The sequence below is a fragment of the Dendrobates tinctorius genome, unplaced genomic scaffold (assembly GCF_039654945.1).
Source record: "Dendrobates tinctorius isolate UK_male_01 unplaced genomic scaffold, ASM3965494v1 ptg000237l, whole genome shotgun sequence".
NCBI lineage: Eukaryota > Metazoa > Chordata > Amphibia > Anura > Dendrobatidae > Dendrobates > Dendrobates tinctorius.
The window spans coordinates 3,758,646-3,779,608 of record NW_027361904.1 but is presented as its reverse complement, the minus strand read 5'-3'; the positions used below and the strand labels follow the sequence as shown (position 1 = coordinate 3,779,608).

Here is a 20,963-nt window from a genome sequence, read left to right as displayed (position 1 = left end):
GAGGAGAGAGAGCGACAGACCCCGCACTACACATGGGGGAGAGAGAGCGACAGACCCCGCACTACACATGGAGGAGAGAGAGTGACAGACCCCGCACTACACATGGAGGAGAGAGAGTGACAGACCCCGCACTACACATGGAGGAGAGAGAGTGACAGACCCCGCACTACACATGGAGGAGAGAGAGTGACAGACCCCGCACTACACATGGAGGAGAGAGAGTGACAGACCCCGCACTACACATGGAGGAGAGAGAGTGACAGACCCCGCACTACACATGGAGGAGAGAGAGTGACAGACCCCGCACTACACATGGAGGAGAGAGAGGGACAGACCCCGCACTACACATGGAGGAGAGAGAGCGACAGACCCCGCACTACACATGGAGGAGAGAGAGCGACAGACCCCACACTACACATGGAGGAGAGAGAGCGACAGACCCCGCACTACACATGGGGGAGAGAGAGCGACAGACCCCGCACTACACATGGAGGAGAGAGAGCGACGGACCCCGCACTACACATGGGGGAGAGAGAGCGACAGACCTCGCACTACACATGGGGAAGAGAGAGAGACAGACCCCGTACTACACATGGAGGAGAGAGAGTGACAGACCCCGCACTACACATGGAGGAGAGAGAGTGACAGACCCCGCACTACACATGGAGGAGAGAGAGTGACAGACCCCGGACTACACATGGGGGAGAGAGAGCGACAGACCCCGCACTACACATGGAGGAGAGAGAGCGACAGACCCCGCACTACACATGGGGGAGAGAGAGCGACAGACCTCGCACTACACATGGGGAAGAGAGAGAGACAGACCCCGTACTACACATGGAGGAGAGAGAGTGACAGACCCCGCACTACACATGGAGGAGAGAGAGTGACAGACCCCGCACTACACATGGAGGAGAGAGAGTGACAGACCCCGCACTACACATGGAGGAGAGAGAGAGTGACAGACCCCGCACTACACATGGAGGAGAGAGAGAGCGACAGACCCTGCACTACACATGGAGGAAAGAGAGTGACAGACCCCGCACTACACATGGAGGAGAGAGAGAGTGACAGACCCCGCACTACACATGGAGGAGAGAGAGTGACAGACCCCGCACTACACATGGAGGAGAGAGAGGGACAGACTCTGCACTACACATGGGGGAGAGAGAGTGACAGACCCCGCACTACACATGGGGGAGAGAGAGGGACAGACCCCACACTACACATGGGGGAGAGAGAGTGACAGACCCTGCACTACACATGGGGGAGAGAGAGCGACAGACCCTGCACTACACATGGAGGAGAGAGAGGGACAGACCCCGCACTACACATGGAGGAGAGAGAGTGACAGACCCCGCACTACACATGGAGGAGCGAGAGTGACAGACCCCGCACTACACATGGGGGAGAGAGAGCGACAGACCCCGCACTACACATGGAGGAGAGAGAGCGACAGACCCCGCACTACACATGGTGGAGCGAGAGTGACAGACCCCGCACTACACATGGAGGAGAGAGAGCGACAGACCCCGCACTACACATATGGAGGAGAGAGAGCGACAGACCCCGCACTACACATGGAGGAGCGAGAGCGACAGACCCCGCACTACACATGGGGGAGAGAGAGTGACAGACCCCGCACTACACATGGAGGAGAGAGAGCGACAGACCCCGCACTACACATGGGGGAGAGAGAGCGACAGACACCGCACTACACATGGGGGAGAGAGAGTGACAGACCCCGCACTACACATGGGGGAGAGAGAGCGACAGACACCGCACTACACATGGGGGAGAGAGAGCGACAGACCCCGCACTACACATGGAGGAGAGAGAGGGACAGACCCCGCACTACACATGGAGGAGAGAGAGCGACAGACCCCGCACTACACATGGAGGAGAGAGAGCGACAGACCCCGCACTACACATGGAGGAGAGAGAGCGACAGACCCCGCACTACACATGGGGGAGAGAGAGAGCGACAGACCCTGCACTACACATGGAGGAGAGAGAGCGACAGACCCCGCACTACACATGGAGGAGAGAGAGTGACAGACCCCGCACTACACATGGAGGAGAGAGAGTGACAGACCCCGCACTACACATGGAGGAGAGAGAGGGACAGACCCCGCACTACACATGGAGGAGAGAGAGGGACAGACCCCGCACTACACATGGAGGAGAGAGAGTGACAGACCCCGCACTACACATGGAGGAGAGAGAGTGACAGACCCCGCACTACACATGGAGGAGAGAGAGGGACAGACCCCGCACTACACATGGGGGAGAGAGAGTGACAGACCCCGCACTACACTTGGAGGAGAGAGTGACAGACCCCGCACTACACATGGAGGAGAGAGAGTGACAGACCCCGCACTACACATGGAGGAGAGAGAGAGTGACAGACCCCGCACTACACATGGAGGAGAGAGAGAGCGACAGACCCTGCACTACACATGGAGGAAAGAGAGTGACAGACCCCGCACTACACATGGAGGAGAGAGAGAGTGACAGACCCCGCACTACACATGGAGGAGAGAGAGTGACAGACCCCGCACTACACATGGAGGAGAGAGAGGGACAGACTCTGCACTACACATGGGGGAGAGAGAGTGACAGACCCCGCACTACACATGGGGGAGAGAGAGGGACAGACCCCACACTACACATGGGGGAGAGAGAGTGACAGACCCTGCACTACACATGGGGGAGAGAGAGCGACAGACCCTGCACTACACATGGAGGAGAGAGAGGGACAGACCCCGCACTACACATGGAGGAGAGAGAGTGACAGACCCCGCACTACACATGGAGGAGCGAGAGTGACAGACCCCGCACTACACATGGGGGAGAGAGAGCGACAGACCCCGCACTACACATGGAGGAGAGAGAGCGACAGACCCCGCACTACACATGGTGGAGCGAGAGTGACAGACCCCGCACTACACATGGAGGAGAGAGAGCGACAGACCCCGCACTACACATATGGAGGAGAGAGAGCGACAGACCCCGCACTACACATGGAGGAGCGAGAGCGACAGACCCCGCACTACACATGGGGGAGAGAGAGTGACAGACCCCGCACTACACATGGAGGAGAGAGAGCGACAGACCCCGCACTACACATGGGGGAGAGAGAGCGACAGACACCGCACTACACATGGGGGAGAGAGAGTGACAGACCCCGCACTACACATGGGGGAGAGAGAGCGACAGACACCGCACTACACATGGGGGAGAGAGAGCGACAGACCCCGCACTACACATGGAGGAGAGAGAGGGACAGACCCCGCACTACACATGGAGGAGAGAGAGCGACAGACCCCGCACTACACATGGAGGAGAGAGAGCGACAGACCCCGCACTACACATGGAGGAGAGAGAGCGACAGACCCCACACTACACATGGGGGAGAGAGAGAGCGACAGACCCTGCACTACACATGGAGGAGAGAGAGCGACAGACCCCGCACTACACATGGAGGAGAGAGAGTGACAGACCCCGCACTACACATGGAGGAGAGAGAGTGACAGACCCCGCACTACACATGGAGGAGAGAGAGGGACAGACCCCGCACTACACATGGAGGAGAGAGAGGGACAGACCCCGCACTACACATGGAGGAGAGAGAGTGACAGACCCCGCACTACACATGGAGGAGAGAGAGTGACAGACCCCGCACTACACATGGAGGAGAGAGAGGGACAGACCCCGCACTACACATGGGGGAGAGAGAGTGACAGACCCCGCACTACACTTGGAGGAGAGAGTGACAGACCCCGCACTACACATGGAGGAGAGAGAGAGTGACAGACCCCCGCACTACACATGGAGGAGAGAGAGCGACAGACCCCGCACTACACATGGGGGAGAGAGAGTGACAGACCCCGCACTACACATGGAGGAGAGAGAGTGACAGACCCCGCACTACACATGGAGGAGAGAGAGTGACAGACCCCGCACTACACATGGAGGAGAGAGAGTGACAGACCCCGCACTACACATGGAGGAGAGAGAGAGTGACAAACCCCGCACTACACATGGAGGAGAGAGAGAGCGACAGACCCTGCACTACACATGGAGGAAAGAGAGTGACAGACCCCGCACTACACATGGAGGAGAGAGAGAGTGACAGACCCCGCACTACACATGGAGGAGAGAGAGTGACAGACCCCGCACTACACATGGTGGAGAGAGAGCGACAGACCCCGCACTACACATGGAGGAGAGAGAGTGACAGACCCCGCACTACACATGGGGGAGAGAGAGTGACAGACCCTGCACTACACATGGGGGAGAGAGAGTGACAGACCCCGCACTACACATGGAGGAGAGAGAGTGACAGACCCCGCACTACACTTGGAGGAGAGAGTGACAGACCCCGCACTACACATGGAGGAGAGAGAGAGTGACAGACCCCCGCACTACACATGGAGGAGAGAGAGCGACAGACCCCGCACTACACATGGGGGAGAGAGAGTGACAGACCCCGCACTACACATGGAGGAGAGAGAGTGACAGACCCCGCACTACACATGGAGGAGAGAGAGTGACAGACCCCGCACTACACATGGAGGAGAGAGAGTGACAGACCCCGCACTACACATGGAGGAGAGAGAGAGTGACAGACCCCGCACTACACATGGAGGAGAGAGAGAGCGACAGACCCTGCACTACACATGGAGGAAAGAGAGTGACAGACCCCGCACTACACATGGAGGAGAGAGAGAGTGACAGACCCCGCACTACACATGGAGGAGAGAGAGTGACAGACCCCGCACTACACATGGTGGAGAGAGAGCGACAGACCCCGCACTACACATGGAGGAGAGAGAGTGACAGACCCCGCACTACACATGGGGGAGAGAGAGTGACTGACCCTGCACTACACATGGGGGAGAGAGAGTGACAGACCCCGCACTACACATGGAGGAGAGGGAGTGACAGACCCCGCACTACACATGCGGAAGAGAGAGCGACAGACCCCGAACTACACATGGAGGAGAGGGAGTGACAGACCCCGCACTACACATGCGGGAGAGAGAGTGACAGACCCCGCACTACACATGGGGTAGAGAGCGACAGACCCCGCACTACACATGGAGGAGAGAGAGTGACAGACCCCGCACTACACATGGAGGAGAGAGAGCGACAGACCCCGCACTACACATGGGGGAGAGAGAGTGACAGACCCCGCACTACACATGGAGGAGAGAGAGTGACAGACCCCGCACTACACTTGGAGGAGAGAGTGACAGACCCCGCACTACACATGGAGGAGAGAGAGAGTGACAGACCCCCGCACTACACATGGAGGAGAGAGAGCGACAGACCCCGCACTACACATGGGGGAGAGAGAGTGACAGACCCCGCACTACACATGGAGGAGAGAGAGTGACAGACCCCGCACTACACATGGAGGAGAGAGAGTGACAGACCCCGCACTACACATGGAGGAGAGAGAGAGTGACAGACCCCGCACTACACATGGAGGAGAGAGAGTGACAGACCCCGCACTACACATGGTGGAGAGAGAGCGACAGACCCCGCACTACACATGGAGGAAAGAGAGTGACAGACCCCGCACTACACATGGAGGAGAGAGAGAGTGACAGACCCCGCACTACACATGGAGGAGAGAGAGTGACAGACCCCGCACTACACATGGTGGAGAGAGAGCGACAGACCCCGCACTACACATGGAGGAGAGGGAGTGACAGACCCCGCACTACACATGGAGGAGAGAGAGTGACAGACCCCGCACTAGACATGGAGGAGAGGGAGTGACAGACCCCGCACTACACATGAAGGAGAGAGAGTGACAGACCCCGCACTACACATGGAGGCGAGAGAGAGCGACAGACCCTGCACTACACATGGAGGAGAGAGAGCGACAGACCCTGCACTACACATGGAGGAGAGAGAGTGACAGACCCCGCACTACACATGGGGGAGAGGGAGTGACAGTCCCCGCACTACACATGCGGAAGAGAGAGCGACAGACCCCGCACTACACATGGAGGAGAGGGAGTGACAGACCCCGCACTACACATGCGGGAGAGAGAGCGACAGACCCCGCACTACACATGGAGGAGAGGGAGCGACAGACCCTGCACTACACATGGAGGAGAGAGAGAGCGACAGACCCTGCACTACACATGGAGGAGAGAGAGTGACAGACCCCAAGTTATTCTTCTATTGAATAGAAGAGAGAATATAACATCTACACTTTTATATCCTATCAAAAGATTTCCTCTTATCTCCAGGTATGTTTTTTTTTTTTAAATAGGAGATTTTTCTGTATTGACCTATGAAAGATGAACAATGACAGAGACAAGATGGCGGAGAGAATAATAAACCTCACCCTGGAGCTAATCTTCCATCTTACCGGAGAGGTGAGAGGCTCTGATGTCATCACATGACCTCATTATCTATGGGAATAACAGGGGATATGACCGGAGAGGTGATGGACTCTGGAGATGTCTGTAGTGATATTAATGTCTCCACACTCAGGATTACACATTAGTAAAGACCTCAAGTGATTGCTGTCAGGCTCCTGTGTCTGAAGGACGGGGAGGAACCCTGAGCCCATTCCCGGGGCCTCCACCTCACCCCCGGATACATGAGGACATCAATGCCCAGAAGATCCTAGAACTCACCAAGAAGATGATTGAGCTGCTGACTGGAGAGGTGACACTGCTGGGAATGCTGGGACATTATACAGGACAGCACTGGAGGATTCTGGGTGATGATGGTATCATTGTGTGTGTCAGGTTCCTATAAGGTGTCAGGACGTCACCATCTATTTCTCCATGGAGGAGTGGGAGTATCTAGAAGGACACAAGGATCGGTACCAGGAGGTGATGATGGAGGAGCACCGGCCCCGCACATCACCAGGTAATAGACAGGACTAAATACACACGGCCTATAATTCTCTGTATGTAATAATGATGTCAGTCCTGTCTGTGTCTCCTCAGCTCTCTCCAGTAAGAGGACAACCCCAGAGAGATGTCCCGCTCCTCCTCCTCCTCCTCCTCCACAGGACCATCAGGTAGATGGAGATCTCCCTATGATGTGTAGACGGCTGTGACGTCCTTGTGTTCAGTCTTGTTTTCTCATCCAGTATCATATGTTTTACTAGATTGTGGCCCGGTTCTATCGCATCGGGTATTCTAGAGTCTCTGTTAAAATAAAAAATAGTGATACACTCACCTCCCGACGGCCCCCGGACTCTTTCTCTCCTCTCCACGCTCCCGGCATCTTCCGGTCCCAGTAATGCTTAGCGCGAAACACCACTGATGACGTTGCGCTCTCGCGAGAGTGATGTCATCTCCGGCCCTTCTCACTAAGCATTACTGGGACTGGAAGATGCCGGGAGCGTGTTGAGGGGAGGGACTGAGTCCGGGGGTCATCGGAAGGTGAGTATATAACTATTTTTTATTTTAACAGAGACTCTAGAATACCCGATGCGATAGAATCGGGCCACCATCTAGTGTATTATACTCCTGTTACACCCGGAGCTGCTGTCACTGTTCTGCTGTTGCCTAATGTATTGTACTCCAGTTACAGCCAGAGCTGCTGTCACTGTTCTGCTGTTATCTAATATATTGTAATCCAGTTCATCCCAGAGCAGCAGTCACTGTTCTGCTTTTACCTAATGTATTGTAGTCCAGTTACACCCAGAGCTGCAGTCACCGTTCTGCTCTTACCTAATGTACTCCTGTTACACCCAGAGTTGCAGTCACTGTTCAGATCTTACCAAATGTATTGTACTCAAGTTACACCCAGACCTGCAGTCACTGTTCTGCTGTTACCTAATGTATTGTACTCCAGTTACACCCAGAGCTGCTGTCACTGTTCTGCTGTTATCTAATGTATTGTACTCCAGTTACACCCAGAGCTGCAGTCACTGTTCTGCTTTTACCTAATGTATTGTAGTCCAGTTACACCCAGAGCTGCAGTCACTGTTCTGCTGTTACCTAATGTACTCCTGTTACACCCAGAGTTGCAGTCACTGTTCTGCTGTTACCTATTGTAGTGTACTCAAGTTACACCCAGATCTGCAGTCACTGTTCTGCTGTCACCTAATGTATTGTACTCCAGTTACACCCAGAGCTGCAGTCACTTTTCTGCTTTTACCTAATGTATTGTGCTCCAGTTACACCCAGATATGCAATCACTGTTCTGCTGTTACCTAATGTATTGTACTCCAGAATATGTACAGGACTGTGCCTGTGTAATGAGCAACGCAGCAGTGATGCCTTTAACGGCTGTAATGTGCCTGTACAATAAGCAATGCGGCCGTGTTGCCACGACGACTAAGAAACTGTTGTTGATTGGTCGCGGCAGTTAGGCTGCGACCAATCAGCGAGGTGGGATTTCCATTACAGACAGACAGACAGAATTAGACAATTAGATAGTAGATACTTGTGTAATGAGAGCGGTGGAGACGGCAGGATCACAGCTGACCACAGACATCACATGTCCGGATCTTCTCACCATTATTCCCAAGGATTTCTCCCATCATCGGGGACTTTTACAACATTTGTTTTGCAGCTTTTGTATCTGGATGAAGGTCTGGACTATATTAATGGTCCAGAGAGATATGTGAGTGGCGATCAGCGGTGTAAAGAGGAGACCCCTAATGTGAGGAGTGATCAGCGGTGTAAAGAGGAGACCCCTAATGTGAGATGCGACCAGCGGTGTAAAGAGGAGACCTCTATAGATAACCGGCAAGGTGAGTGAAAACAAGTCACAGATTCCTCTAAGTCACCGAATACGATTTTTTTAATACTCTTCGCTCTATCAGTTTTTCAGCAGTATATTGATCCCTTCACCCTTCATAAAAACAAATTAAATATTAATGAATCTGTGATACCGGTGCAGGTGATAACAGGATGTACAGTCATATTATAGATGAAAAATACAGCTCGAGATGAATTCTGCCCGTGTGAGCGAGGCCGAGTTCTGTTTCCTTTAATCTGCTGTCAGTACTGATGAGGTAAAGATATTTGACAAATTTAGGGATTAAGAAACCATTAGCTTTTATTAAACTTTTCTCATTGTGTGACAGAATACAGAACATGGAAAAATCTGTTATGATTGTGTAGTAACTACTCTGGAAAAACTGGAACTGACCCAGCCAGTTCCTGTACAGACTAGAGATCCTGTAGTGGTTACTGCATGAGCTGAGTTAGCCCTAACCACAGACTAGACAATAGCAATTCGGACCAATGCTGCCTGAAAGGCCGTCAAGCATGCACGTTCCTCCTAAAGAAACAGAAGGCAGAGAAGAGTGCAAATTACCTACAAAAGGTAAAATGTGGTCAAATAGAAAAAGATGCCAGAGTGAGTAAAATAAACCACGAAATACAAAATAAAGCATTAAATAAATTAATTTACTGTTAGAAAATAAACCGCCTACTTCTTAACAAGAAACCGAAGATAGGTGCAGGATAAATAATGAAGAGATAAACCCCAAATAGTCTTTCACTGACCGGCTTAAACAATAGCAATATGGATGGACTTCCAAATGAGACCATCACCAGCAGGAAAAGCCAGCAGGGGTAAAGTATAGAAAGCTGCACCCGAAAGGTGATAGGGCAGACAAATGAGAAAAAGGAAACACTTGGTATCCTAAAAAGACTGTAGCAAGGATAGCAGAACCTAAACTCCCGGAGAAAAGGTGTATCTGCTGTGGCTTGGCAGACAGAGAAGCCGACCACAAAGCACAGACTAAGGGGTTTGAACCAAGATGCACGACAACATCCACCCAAATAACAGGAGAGGATGGGAGATTACTGCTCTGAGGGTCAGTAATGCTGCTCACCATGGACTCGTAAGTGACAGATGTAGAGATTGATATTATCACACACCCAAATTTCATGGTTACATGGAAGCTGAGTGTCATCTCTTAGAACTCATTGTGTCCTGATAGGATGTCTGGGGCCCAACAATTTAATCATAAAATTCTTGATCAATTGTTTCACTAAAGTAATTTCATCAGGGAAATGTGCAGGATACAAATTTAAAAATAGGAAAAGTGATAAAATATTCCTATATTCTGACTTTTTTTCTAGGAGAAAAATATACAGATTTTTATTTTTTTATTAATCACAAGGTGTTAAAAAGTGACATATCTGCTTGGTTGTACATTTCTGTTGCTCACTCCTTCCTTATACAGTCTTTAAACACTGGTTTTATGGTATCATAAAGTCTTATTCCTCTTCTGTCGCCTTACCTAAAGTAGCCACGGATGTTGGTCTTGTGGTATAGGATTCTGGATAAATTTAATATTATTAAGTAACTGTCTGTGTGATTTGACTTTGGTATTGTAGTTGGGTCGTAATAAGACCATCGTTATCTTGGTAGTGCAACCGATCCTGCAGTCAGGGATTTGAATTTACCAGTGGAAACCAAGTTTTAATGTTATATGGTTTAAAAATTTCAATATCTGGTTTATCCTTTGACAGATGATTCTGATATACAGAATACATATGAAGACAATCCTGTTGTCCCAGATATACCCTCAGCTCTTCACATCCAAGATCTGTCATCTGATGCACTTAAACAAGTCCTGTCTGCTGATTCACCCCAGAATGTTGATCAAAATAAAAGCCATACGAAGGATGTTCAACATAAAGGAGCTGACAAAGGAGAGAAGCCATATTCATGTCCAGAATGTAAGAAATGTTTTACTTGGAAATCATATCTTGTTAACCATGTAAGAATTCACACAGGGGAGAAGCCATTTTCTTGTACTATATGTGGAAAGTGTTTTAAACAAAATTCAACTCTAATTGTACATCAGAGAACTCACAGCGGAAAACCATTTTCATGTCCAGAATGTGAGAAACGATTTAATCGGAAATCACAGCTTGTTACACATCTAAGAACTCACACAGGGGAGAAGCCGTATTCATGTTCAGAATGTGCAAATTGTTATAGCAGTAAATCACAGCTTGCTGACCATACAAAAAATCATATAGTGGATAAGCCATTTTCATGTTCAGAATGTACGAAGTGTTTTAATTGGAAATCACAACTTGTTACACATCTAAGAACTCACACAGGGGAGAAGCCATATTCATGTTCAGAATGTGAGAAACGTTTTAATTGTAAATCACAGCTTGCTAGACATACAAAAAATCATACAGTGGATAAGCCATTTTCGTGTTCAGAATGTATGAAGTGTTTTAATTGGAAATCACAACTTGTTACACATCTAAGAACTCACACAGGGGAGAAGCCATTTTCGTGTTCAGAATGTATGAAGTGTTTTATTCGGAAATCACAACTTGTTACACATCTAAAAACCCACACAGGGGAGAAGCCGTTTTCATGTTCGGAATGTGGGAAATGCTTTACCCAGAAACCAGATCTTCTACGACATCAAATAATTCATACAGGGGAGAAGCCATTTTCATGTACCATATGTGGGAAGTGCTATAACCAAAAGTCATCTTTAATTGTACACCAGAGAATTCACACAGGAAAACCATTTTCATGCTCAGAATGTGGAAAAAGTTTTATCAACAAATCAAATCTTCTTAAGCATCAAAATACTCACACGTTTTAATAGGAAATCACAGCTTGTTACACATCTAAGAACTCACACACACAGGGGAGAAGCCATTTTCTTGTTCGGAATGTGGGAAATGCTTTACCCAGAAACCAGATATTCTTCGGCATCAAATAATTCATACAGGGGAGAAGCCATTTTCATGCATCATATGTGGGAAGTGTTTTAACCAAAAGTCAGCTGTTACTGTACACCAGAGAATTCACACAGGAAAACCATTTTCATGCTCAGAATGTGGAAAAAGCTTTATCAACAAATCAGATCTTCTTAACCATCAAAATACTCACACAGGGGGGTGTGGCGATGTAGTGGAGCTGAGAGCTCCCATAATCCTGGCTAAGATCCTGACTTTATAACACCCTGAACGGGGTTTACCTGCAAGCTATGTGGTCCCCTGGGCTCCTGGGGAGGTGCGGTGCGCGGCTCCGGTGAGTTGGGCTCTGGGAAAGCACCGGCGGGAAATAAGGCCTGTGGACGACGGCATCATCTTCTACTGTGCGCTCCGATAAAAGGATGCACAGCGCTGTTGATTCCACTTCCGAAGGGACTGACCGGTAGACGCGGCTGTCTCCTGGAGGTACCTGAGGGGGAAGCGTGGTGTGAGCTCTGAGAAATGAGCCCCACGCTCCCTCATTAACAATATAGCTGGTCCTCGGTACCCGCCATTTTTGGAGTTCTCTGGACTCTTATTGCCGTCCCTGCAGACGCTGCAGCTCTTTCTTCTGCACGGACTTGCGCAACAGCTTTAGATTCGCCATAGAACTCAGCACTCCACTTTATTAATCTGCTCAGAGTTGTCTGCACTCCTCTATATTACTGCACTAAGACTAGTGTGTGTGTATATATATATATATATATATATATATATCTTATAATGGCTCTGTTTCAACTGGAAGCAGAGGAAGAGGGGACTCTATAAACATACGTTCACTCACCTTGCTATACTACATTATTGTGAATCATGAATCGTTCAAAAGGGTTAGGGATGGCTGAAAAACTAAAGGAGTTTGCAAGAACTGATCCATCTGACAATGCACGGTCTCTTAGGAACAATTCATCACAAGCGAAGGTTGCAGATCAGCGTAAAAACCGCGCTTCTGATAGTGAAGAAGGTGGTGATCAAGAGGACCTAACTGTTAGGCAGGCATCCGAACAGTTTATGCAAGCCAGATCTTTAACTAGAACATCCCTGACTGGGAAAATAGAGGATGTGCACTCTGAGGTGGGGCACCTCCGGCAGGATATGCAATCCACGAGGGGGCGCATTACAGAAGTTGAATCAAGAGCATCCCATTTGGAGGACAATCTTACACCTATGGAGACCAAGTTGACAAAAGCGGCTGGTTCCATAAATCAATCTCTCTCTCTCTGTCTCTGCGGTTCCTTTAAAATTATTCGGTGACAAACGTTGTTGTCAGTTCACCAACGGATCCACTATCCGCCATTTTAGCGGATTTTGACTGAACACAAAACCTGATGTGTGAAACAGGCCTAAGGCATGCCTAAGGCATTATCACCCTCACATTATAGCTTTGGTTGAGACGCAACTGACCAGACATTCAGCTCGGTGCATACAGAAACCATGGACCCGATGAGTGCCCCATTTAATTATACATAAAATATCGAGATATATTGGCACCACTTCTTTTAAGGGTGTTTCGGGGGATTTGGGAGGAAGGATCTCAGGACTCCTTTTATGAAGCAAATATTATTGAACTAAAGAAAGAAGGGAAAGATGCCCTTGAGTGTGGATCTTATCGCCCCATATCGCTGGTAAATGTAGATTATAAAATTTTTATTAAGGTCCTGACCACTAGACTGAACTCGGTCATACTGGACCTTATACACCCGGACCAGACTGGCTTTATGGCTGGTAAGAGCACCTCTATTAACATTAGGCGAGTCCAGTTGATAGTTCAATATAGCTCTTTGATAACTGGGCTCTGGCATTGTTGGACGTGGCTAAAGCCTTCGACTCCCTTGAATGGCCTTTCCTGTCTGCATGATTACAGACATACTGTATGGTTTTGTGGTTAAATTTCAAAAGTGGATTGGCGCAATATACACAAAACCTAAAGCTCGTATAATTATAAATAAATCTGTATTGGAATCATTTTCTCTAGGGGAACGTGCTAGGGGTGCCCCCTCTCCCCAGCCCACTTTGCTCTTGTGATTGAGGCGTTAGCAATGCGCATAAGGTTCTCTTCAACTATTAGGGGTATAAATATAGCAGATCGTCTAGACACTATTGGCTTGTATGCTGATGACATGATGATATTTATGGATAAGGCAGAAGAGACGCTGGGACAGGTGATTACTACCATAGATAAATTTAGTAAATACTCGGTTATATATATAAATTGGGATAAATCCGCCTTATTGACCCTCTCCCATAGCCCAATGGCCCTTCTTGATACCTTATCTTCGTTGCCTGTTGTATCTCATTTTAAATATTTAGGAATTAATATATCCAAGTACAGTGAACTTGACCTACAACCTAATATTCTCCCATTATTGGAACTAGTCAAGCTTAAATTTGCATTCCGTTATCTGTCGCCAGTCGTATAAATCTAATTAAGATGATTTTACTTCTTAAGCTTAGCTACTCCCTCCAACATAGTGCTGTATTGATTCCTAAATCTTTCATCACAAACCTAAATTCTCTGACCACGTATTTTATATGGGGGGAAAACTGGACCCAAGGTTAAATTATCTACAGAGGTCTAAACAGATGGGGGGGAGCGCCACTGCCGGACTTCTTTTTATATTATCTGGCCGGGCAGGTTAAGGCTTTGAGTAAATGGATGCCTGATAATTATCTACCTAACTCGGAAAGCCATCTGACCCATGCTGCAAAGGTTGATTGCCCGTTGGGTTTCCTAGAAACAGATAAACTTAATGTCCCTCGATTATTACCCTTACTTCGATTAACGTGATCAGTTTGGAGACAAATTAAAAAAGTGATCCGCTTTGAGGATATTATAGCTGAAATGCCGTTATGGAATAATGCTTACTTCCCAGTGCTACTAAACCACCCATCCACTGACTTCTGGATTTTGCATAATGTTTCCTCGGTCAATGATTTGCACGATCATGGTATCCTAATGTCCTTGAACAAATACAAACCATAATATCCCGAGGTCCCAATTTTTTCACTACCTTCAGCTCAGATCAGCGTTCCAATCGTATTTACGCTGTACGAACGCGAACCAAACTATCTCATCTCTCCCTTTAATAGGAATCCTTAAATCACAGGGTCCCCAGGGTCTTGTCTCTTCCTTATACATGTACAGGTTGTCTGTGGGAACTGACTCTGCTATAGCGACAATTAAGGGGAACTGGGAAGGTCTCATCCCTGATGTTCAAGATGAGGATTGGGAGGAGATCCTTGAATCTCCAATTAGGGCATCCCCATCCGTCAATAATAGAATGACTATTATATATAATATATCAATCATATTTGACTCCGGTACGGCTTTTCAAAATGGGTCGATTCCAATCATCAGAATGTTTGAGATGTCACTCATTAGAAGCAGATGTTGTACATATGATATGGAGATGCTCTATTATCCTCTCCTACTGGAAGGAGGTAACATCGTTGTTGACATCCTGAGTACAAACTCCCATTCCTCTCACTCCACTAGTTTATTTGGGGTGTTGGATGAGGAAACATGGGGACACTATGTTAGGATCTTCCTGCGTGAGATCCTTTTTCTGGCTATGAAGGTGTTGGCATTACGTTGGATGGGTGGTTCACATCCCTCTCTCAAAGCCTGGATTGAATTGGTAAATTCAGTTATACCATATGAGCAAACACTATATCAAAATAGGGGCTGTTTAGGGAAATTTGACAAGATTTGGGACAGGTGGAACGCTTCTCACCATACTTTTTTTTTTAAAAATTCGTTTATTAAACCATAAACAGGGTATACAGCATACATACTTGTACATGGTGTTAAATACTGTATAAATTATATATGTTTCACATAACATTAAATGCAAAGGAAAATGTGCATACAGAATAAAACATAATGTCAATTAAATTACATTAGTCTTCATGTTATTACTCAAGTAATGAAACCTATCTAACTCCTGAACCGTACCTAAAACTACAAAAACAACAACTTTGTTGCCGCCGAATTCCACACAATTAGCTATTTATCATGTGACATCTCCACTCTACAAAGTAAGATGAGAGGAATTCCACCTCTCCCAAATCTTCTCCAATTTACCCGGGCACCCTCTGTTTTGATACAGCGTGCGCTCATATGGGATAATCGAGTTCACTAAATTGATCCAGATCCCAAGAGAGGGAGCTGAGCCTCCCATCCACCGCAATGCCAGTACCTTTCGTGCCATAAATAACGTCTCCCGTAAGAAAATCCCAGCATAGTGACCCCATGTCTCCTCATCCCACACCCCAAACAAACCAGTGGCTCAAGGGGAACAGGAACTCGTACCAGGGATGTTAATAATGATGTCACCTCCTTCCAATATTGTGCGATGATAGGACACTGCCAGATCATGTGGATAAAGTCTGCGTCTAGTGAATGGCATCTCAAACATTCCGATGATTGGAATCGGCCCATCTTAAAGAGTCGAGTCGGATACCCAGATTGGAGACTCCAGAATTTCTTCCCACTATCCCCTCTGTACACCAGGGATGAGCCTTTCCCATTTCCCTCTAACCGAGTTTATGGCGGATTCTGTCCCTACTGAGAGCATGTATGTGTACAGAGAAGAGATGAGACCCTGGGGTCCCTGTGATTTAAGGATTCCTATCAAGGGTAAAGACGAAATAGTAATGTCTACACCCACACATCTCATGTGCGACCGAAAGGCTGATATTTATTGTAAATAGCGGAAGAATTGGGATCTCGGGACATTGCATTTAACCTGTAATTGTTCAAAAGATAATAGAGTTCCATGATCATGTAGATCACCTATCGTAGAAACCTTGTATTGAGTCCAGAATTTGGTGGATGGGTGTTCAAGTAACGCCGGAAGGTAACCTTTATTCCATAAGGGTATTTCAGCTATAATATCCCCAAATCCAATCACTCTTCTAATCTGTTTCCACACTGACCGTGCCAGGCGAAGTAGGGGTAACAAACGAGGGACATTTATTTTTTCCAATTCCAAAAAACCTAGCGGGCAATCAGCCCGTGCGGCATGAAGCAGATAATTTTCAGAATTAGGGAGGTGATTACCGGGCATCCACTTACTTATAGCTCTGGCCTGTCCAGCGAGGTAATACAGAAAAAAAATTCGGTAACGCTGCCCCACCCCCCTTTTTAGGTCTTTGCAGGGTGGATAGCTTGAGTTTAGGCCTGGACTTCCCCCATATAAAAGACGTAATTTGGGAGTTCAAGTTCGCAAAGAAGGATCTGGGCACCACCACAGCACTGTGTTGAAGAGAATAGCTGAGCTTGGGGAGTAATATCATTTTAATTAAGTTAATGCGTCTGGCTACAGACAGCGGGAGTTTACTCCAAATTGTGAATTTGACTTTGACCATCTCTAGCAATGGATGTAAGTTGCAGATCAAGCGTACTGCCTTGAGAAATATGAACACCCAGATATTTAAAACTGGGTACAATGGGTAGTGAGGAGAGAGTCTCAAGTCGTGGCATCAGGGCATGGGGGAGAGGCATCAGAGCAGATTTCTCCCAATTTATATACAAGCCAGAATATTTACTGAATTTATTTATAGTGGTGATCACTCTTGTCAGTGTTTCCTCCGCTCTATCCATAAATATCACCATATCGTCAGCCTATAAACCTATGGTATCTGTCCGATCCGCTATTTCTATACCTGTAATATCAGGGGCGGATCTTATGCGAACTGCCAATGCCTCAATCGCAAGAGCAAAAAGGGCCGGGGACAGGGGACACCCTTGCCAGGTTCCCCTGTGCAGTGAAAAGGGCTCAGATATGGAACTATTTACAATGACCCGGGCTTTAGGCGTCATATATAATATATCAACCCATTTTAGGAATCTGTCACCAAATCCATATTTCTGTAAACATGCATGGAGGAAAGGCCACTCGAGAGTCAAAAGCCTTGGCCGCATCCAACGATGCCAATGCCCATTTATTATCTGGCACCAGGGAGCTACCAGGGAGTCCACCGACTGGACTTGTCTAATATTGATGGATGTGCTCTTACCAGGCATAAAGCCGGTTTGGTCAGGATGTATGAGTTCTAATATGATTGAGTTCAACCTGGTAGCCAAGATTTTCGTAAAAATCTTATAGTCCACATTTACTAATGATATGGGCCAATAAGATCCACAGTCTAAAGGGTCCTTCCCCTCCTTTTTAAGCACTATTATATTGGCCTCATAGAAGGACTCTGGCATGGATCCCCCCTCCCAAATCCCCCAAACACCGTCAATAAAAGTGGCGCCAATATCTCCTGGTATCTAATATATAAAGCTCAAGTGTGTATGTGTGTGTGTATGTATGTGTGTATGTTCGGGATTGGCATCCGCAGCGACGCAGCTACAGCCACAAAATTTGGCACAGTCACACGTCTGGACCCCGAGAGCGTCCTAGGCTATGTTGTGAGGCGAAATTTTAACCCCGCGCGTTCCAATTCACCAACCAATTTTGCCCCTATCTACATAATGGGGAAAAAGTGTGTGTGTGTCAAGCCCCGCCCCTCATTATAATGTCATAATGGTTGCCATGGCGACGCTGATGTCATCATAGGTTGCAAGCCCCGCCGCTCATTATGATGTCATAATGGTTGACTATGGGTTGGAGGATGTGTGATGGGTATATGGGCACTGGACTATGGGATGGAGGATATGTATGACGGGTATATGGGCATGAGACTATGGGATGGAGGATGTGTGATGGGTATATGGGCATGGGACTATGGGATGGAGGATATGTATGACGGGTATATGGGCACGGGACTATGGGATGGCGGATATGTATGATGGGTATATGTGCACAGGACTATGGGATGGAGGATATGTATGATGGGTATATGGGCTTGGGACTATGAGATGAAGGATGTGATGGGTATATGGGCATTCGACTATGGGATGGCGAATATGTATGATGGGTATATGGGCATGGGACTGTGGGATGGAGAATATGTATGATGGGTATATGGGCATGGGACTATGGGATGGAGGCTATGTATGATGGGTATATGGGCACTGGACTATGGGATGGCGGATATGTATGATGGGTATATGTGCACAGGACTATGGGATGGAGGATATGTATGATGGGTATATGGGCTTGGGACTATGAGATGAAGGATGTGATGGGTATATGGGCATTCGACTATGGGATGGAGAATATGTATGATGGGTATATGGGCATGGGACTATGGGATGGAGGATATGTATGATGGGTATATGGGCACTCGACTATGGGATGGAGGCTATGTATGATGGGTATATGGGCACGGGCCTATGGGATCGTGGCTATGTATGATGGGTATATGGGCACGAGACTATGGGATGGAGGATAATTATAATTTGTTATAACTAACCACAGTTAGTTACTATGCCCGGGCAGCACCGGGCTCTTCAGCTAGTAATAATCATATAAACAACTCAGTATTTCTTCAGTTGAAGATACCAAGGTACCATCCAAGTTGCGAATCGTAATATTGTATTGGTTGTGTTATGTTGACGCACCAAGTAGGCTAAAAATTTACTTTCCTGGTTCCCCAACTCGAAATAGGATTGACGAGCAAAAAATAATTTACGTTTGGATTTGGTGTCAATGTGTTGGGTGTATAACCTTTGAGCAGTCAACCACTCCACCCTATTGCTATTAGTCTGGTCAGATATGTAGGCGGCCTCCAAATCTTTCAAACGCCGCTCCATCTCATCATCCTTCTCCGTTGTCACTCGTTTAATGTAAGAAATTGTAGATGACAAACATCCTGTTGTGAACCCATTTTCTGGTCTGCCTCTTGTTTCTGGTGAGGGAACTGTTTGTGCTGACAGAGGAGTTGTGAGATCTCTTTCCAGGCTCCCTCTGGTGGTGGCAGGAGGTAATGAAGCTGATCTAATTAAGAGACCTGCCACCTGATGATGAGGACGACGATTGGACATCTGGAGTCTCAGACTGGATTTAAGACAGCTGACTCCCTATTCCCATGCTGGTGATTTTTTCCTGCCTCCTGAGGTCTTGGTTTCCAGCTCAGTTCCTGTCTTCTCAAGCTAAGTTTTCTCTGCTAATGTTCACATTTGATTTGGTTTTGTCTAATCAGTTTTTGTGTGGTCAGCCAGACCCGGCTGGGGCTGTGCTGAATTTCCACTCTTATGTCACTGTATGTGCCAGTTTGCTTTTTGTCCCTTATTAGATTGGCCTCTTTTTGCTCTGTTCTCAGAATATGCCAGAGTGCTGATATAGTGGGTGAAGTCTAGTGATTTCAGGATTTTTTTTGCTATCAGAAGTGTTGGACATTTTTTGCAGGGTTTTTTGGCGTGATTGCAGACAGTATCTTTCCTTTCCTGTCCTTTCTAGCTAGTTAGTATGGGCCCCATTGTTTGCTACCTGTGTTTGTGCTTTCATCTTGTTTCACCATCAATACACGTGTGGGGGCTGTCTATTCCTTTAGGGTCTGCTCTGGGGCAGTTTAGATTTCCCCTTTTCTTGCTTTAGGCTTATTTAGTCCTCCAGCTGTGACGAGGCATCTAGAATCATCGTAGGTACGCTCCACGGCTGCAGTTAGTTGTGTGGTTAGGATCAGGGGTCTGCAATCCGCGTAGTTACCAACCTCTCTGGTTTTCTGTGACTTAGCTTGGTTTTGTTTTCCTCCTCGGTGACCCAATCATAACACATCCCCTCAGATATGCCTTAAGGGTATCCCAAAATAAGTTAATATTCCGGGGTTCAGGGTGGGGAGAGATGAAGCAACATAACTGATCAATTGTTCTATCGGTCGATTTCACCAACTTCAGCCAGAAAGGGTTCAATTTCCACGTTATCCTATTATTTAGCAGTCCGTATTTAAGTTTAAGAATGACCGGATTATGGTCTGAAATCCCCCTACTGCCATGTTCAGTATTATCCACCCACATTGCCAGACTGCTGGAACCAAAAATATAATCTATGCGGGATAGGGAACGTTTAGTGGATGAATGACAAGTATACTCTCTCGTCTCGGGGTGGCGCATTCTCCATAGATCCAGCAATCCGCTACCTTCCATGAATTGTGACAGTTGGGACGCAGCCGGCGGTGGGGTCCCACTCTGTATACCATCATAGAGTCTCAGTTTATCAAGACGATTATTCATGACCAAATTAAAATCCCCCATGCAGATGACATCTGCATCTGGATAATTCAGGGCAAAACTCATTGCCTTCTGGAGAGTTGAGCTGGGGGGTTATAAATACATAGAAT

The 20,963-nt window shown here is 47.6% G+C and overlaps 1 protein-coding gene across 1 annotated transcript in view; it reads left to right on the top strand.

Annotated features, from left to right (window-relative positions):
• LOC141060432 (uncharacterized) overlaps positions 1 to 12,045 on the top strand; it is a 67,570-nt gene extending 55,525 nt beyond the window's left edge. The window contains 2 exon segments of the mRNA XM_073556682.1: positions 10,748 to 11,564; positions 11,615 to 12,045. Coding sequence (XP_073412783.1) covers positions 10,748 to 11,564; positions 11,615 to 11,940 — 1,143 coding nt within the window. The 3' untranslated portion in view covers positions 11,941 to 12,045.
• The last annotated feature ends 8,918 nt before the right edge of the window (positions 12,046 to 20,963 follow it).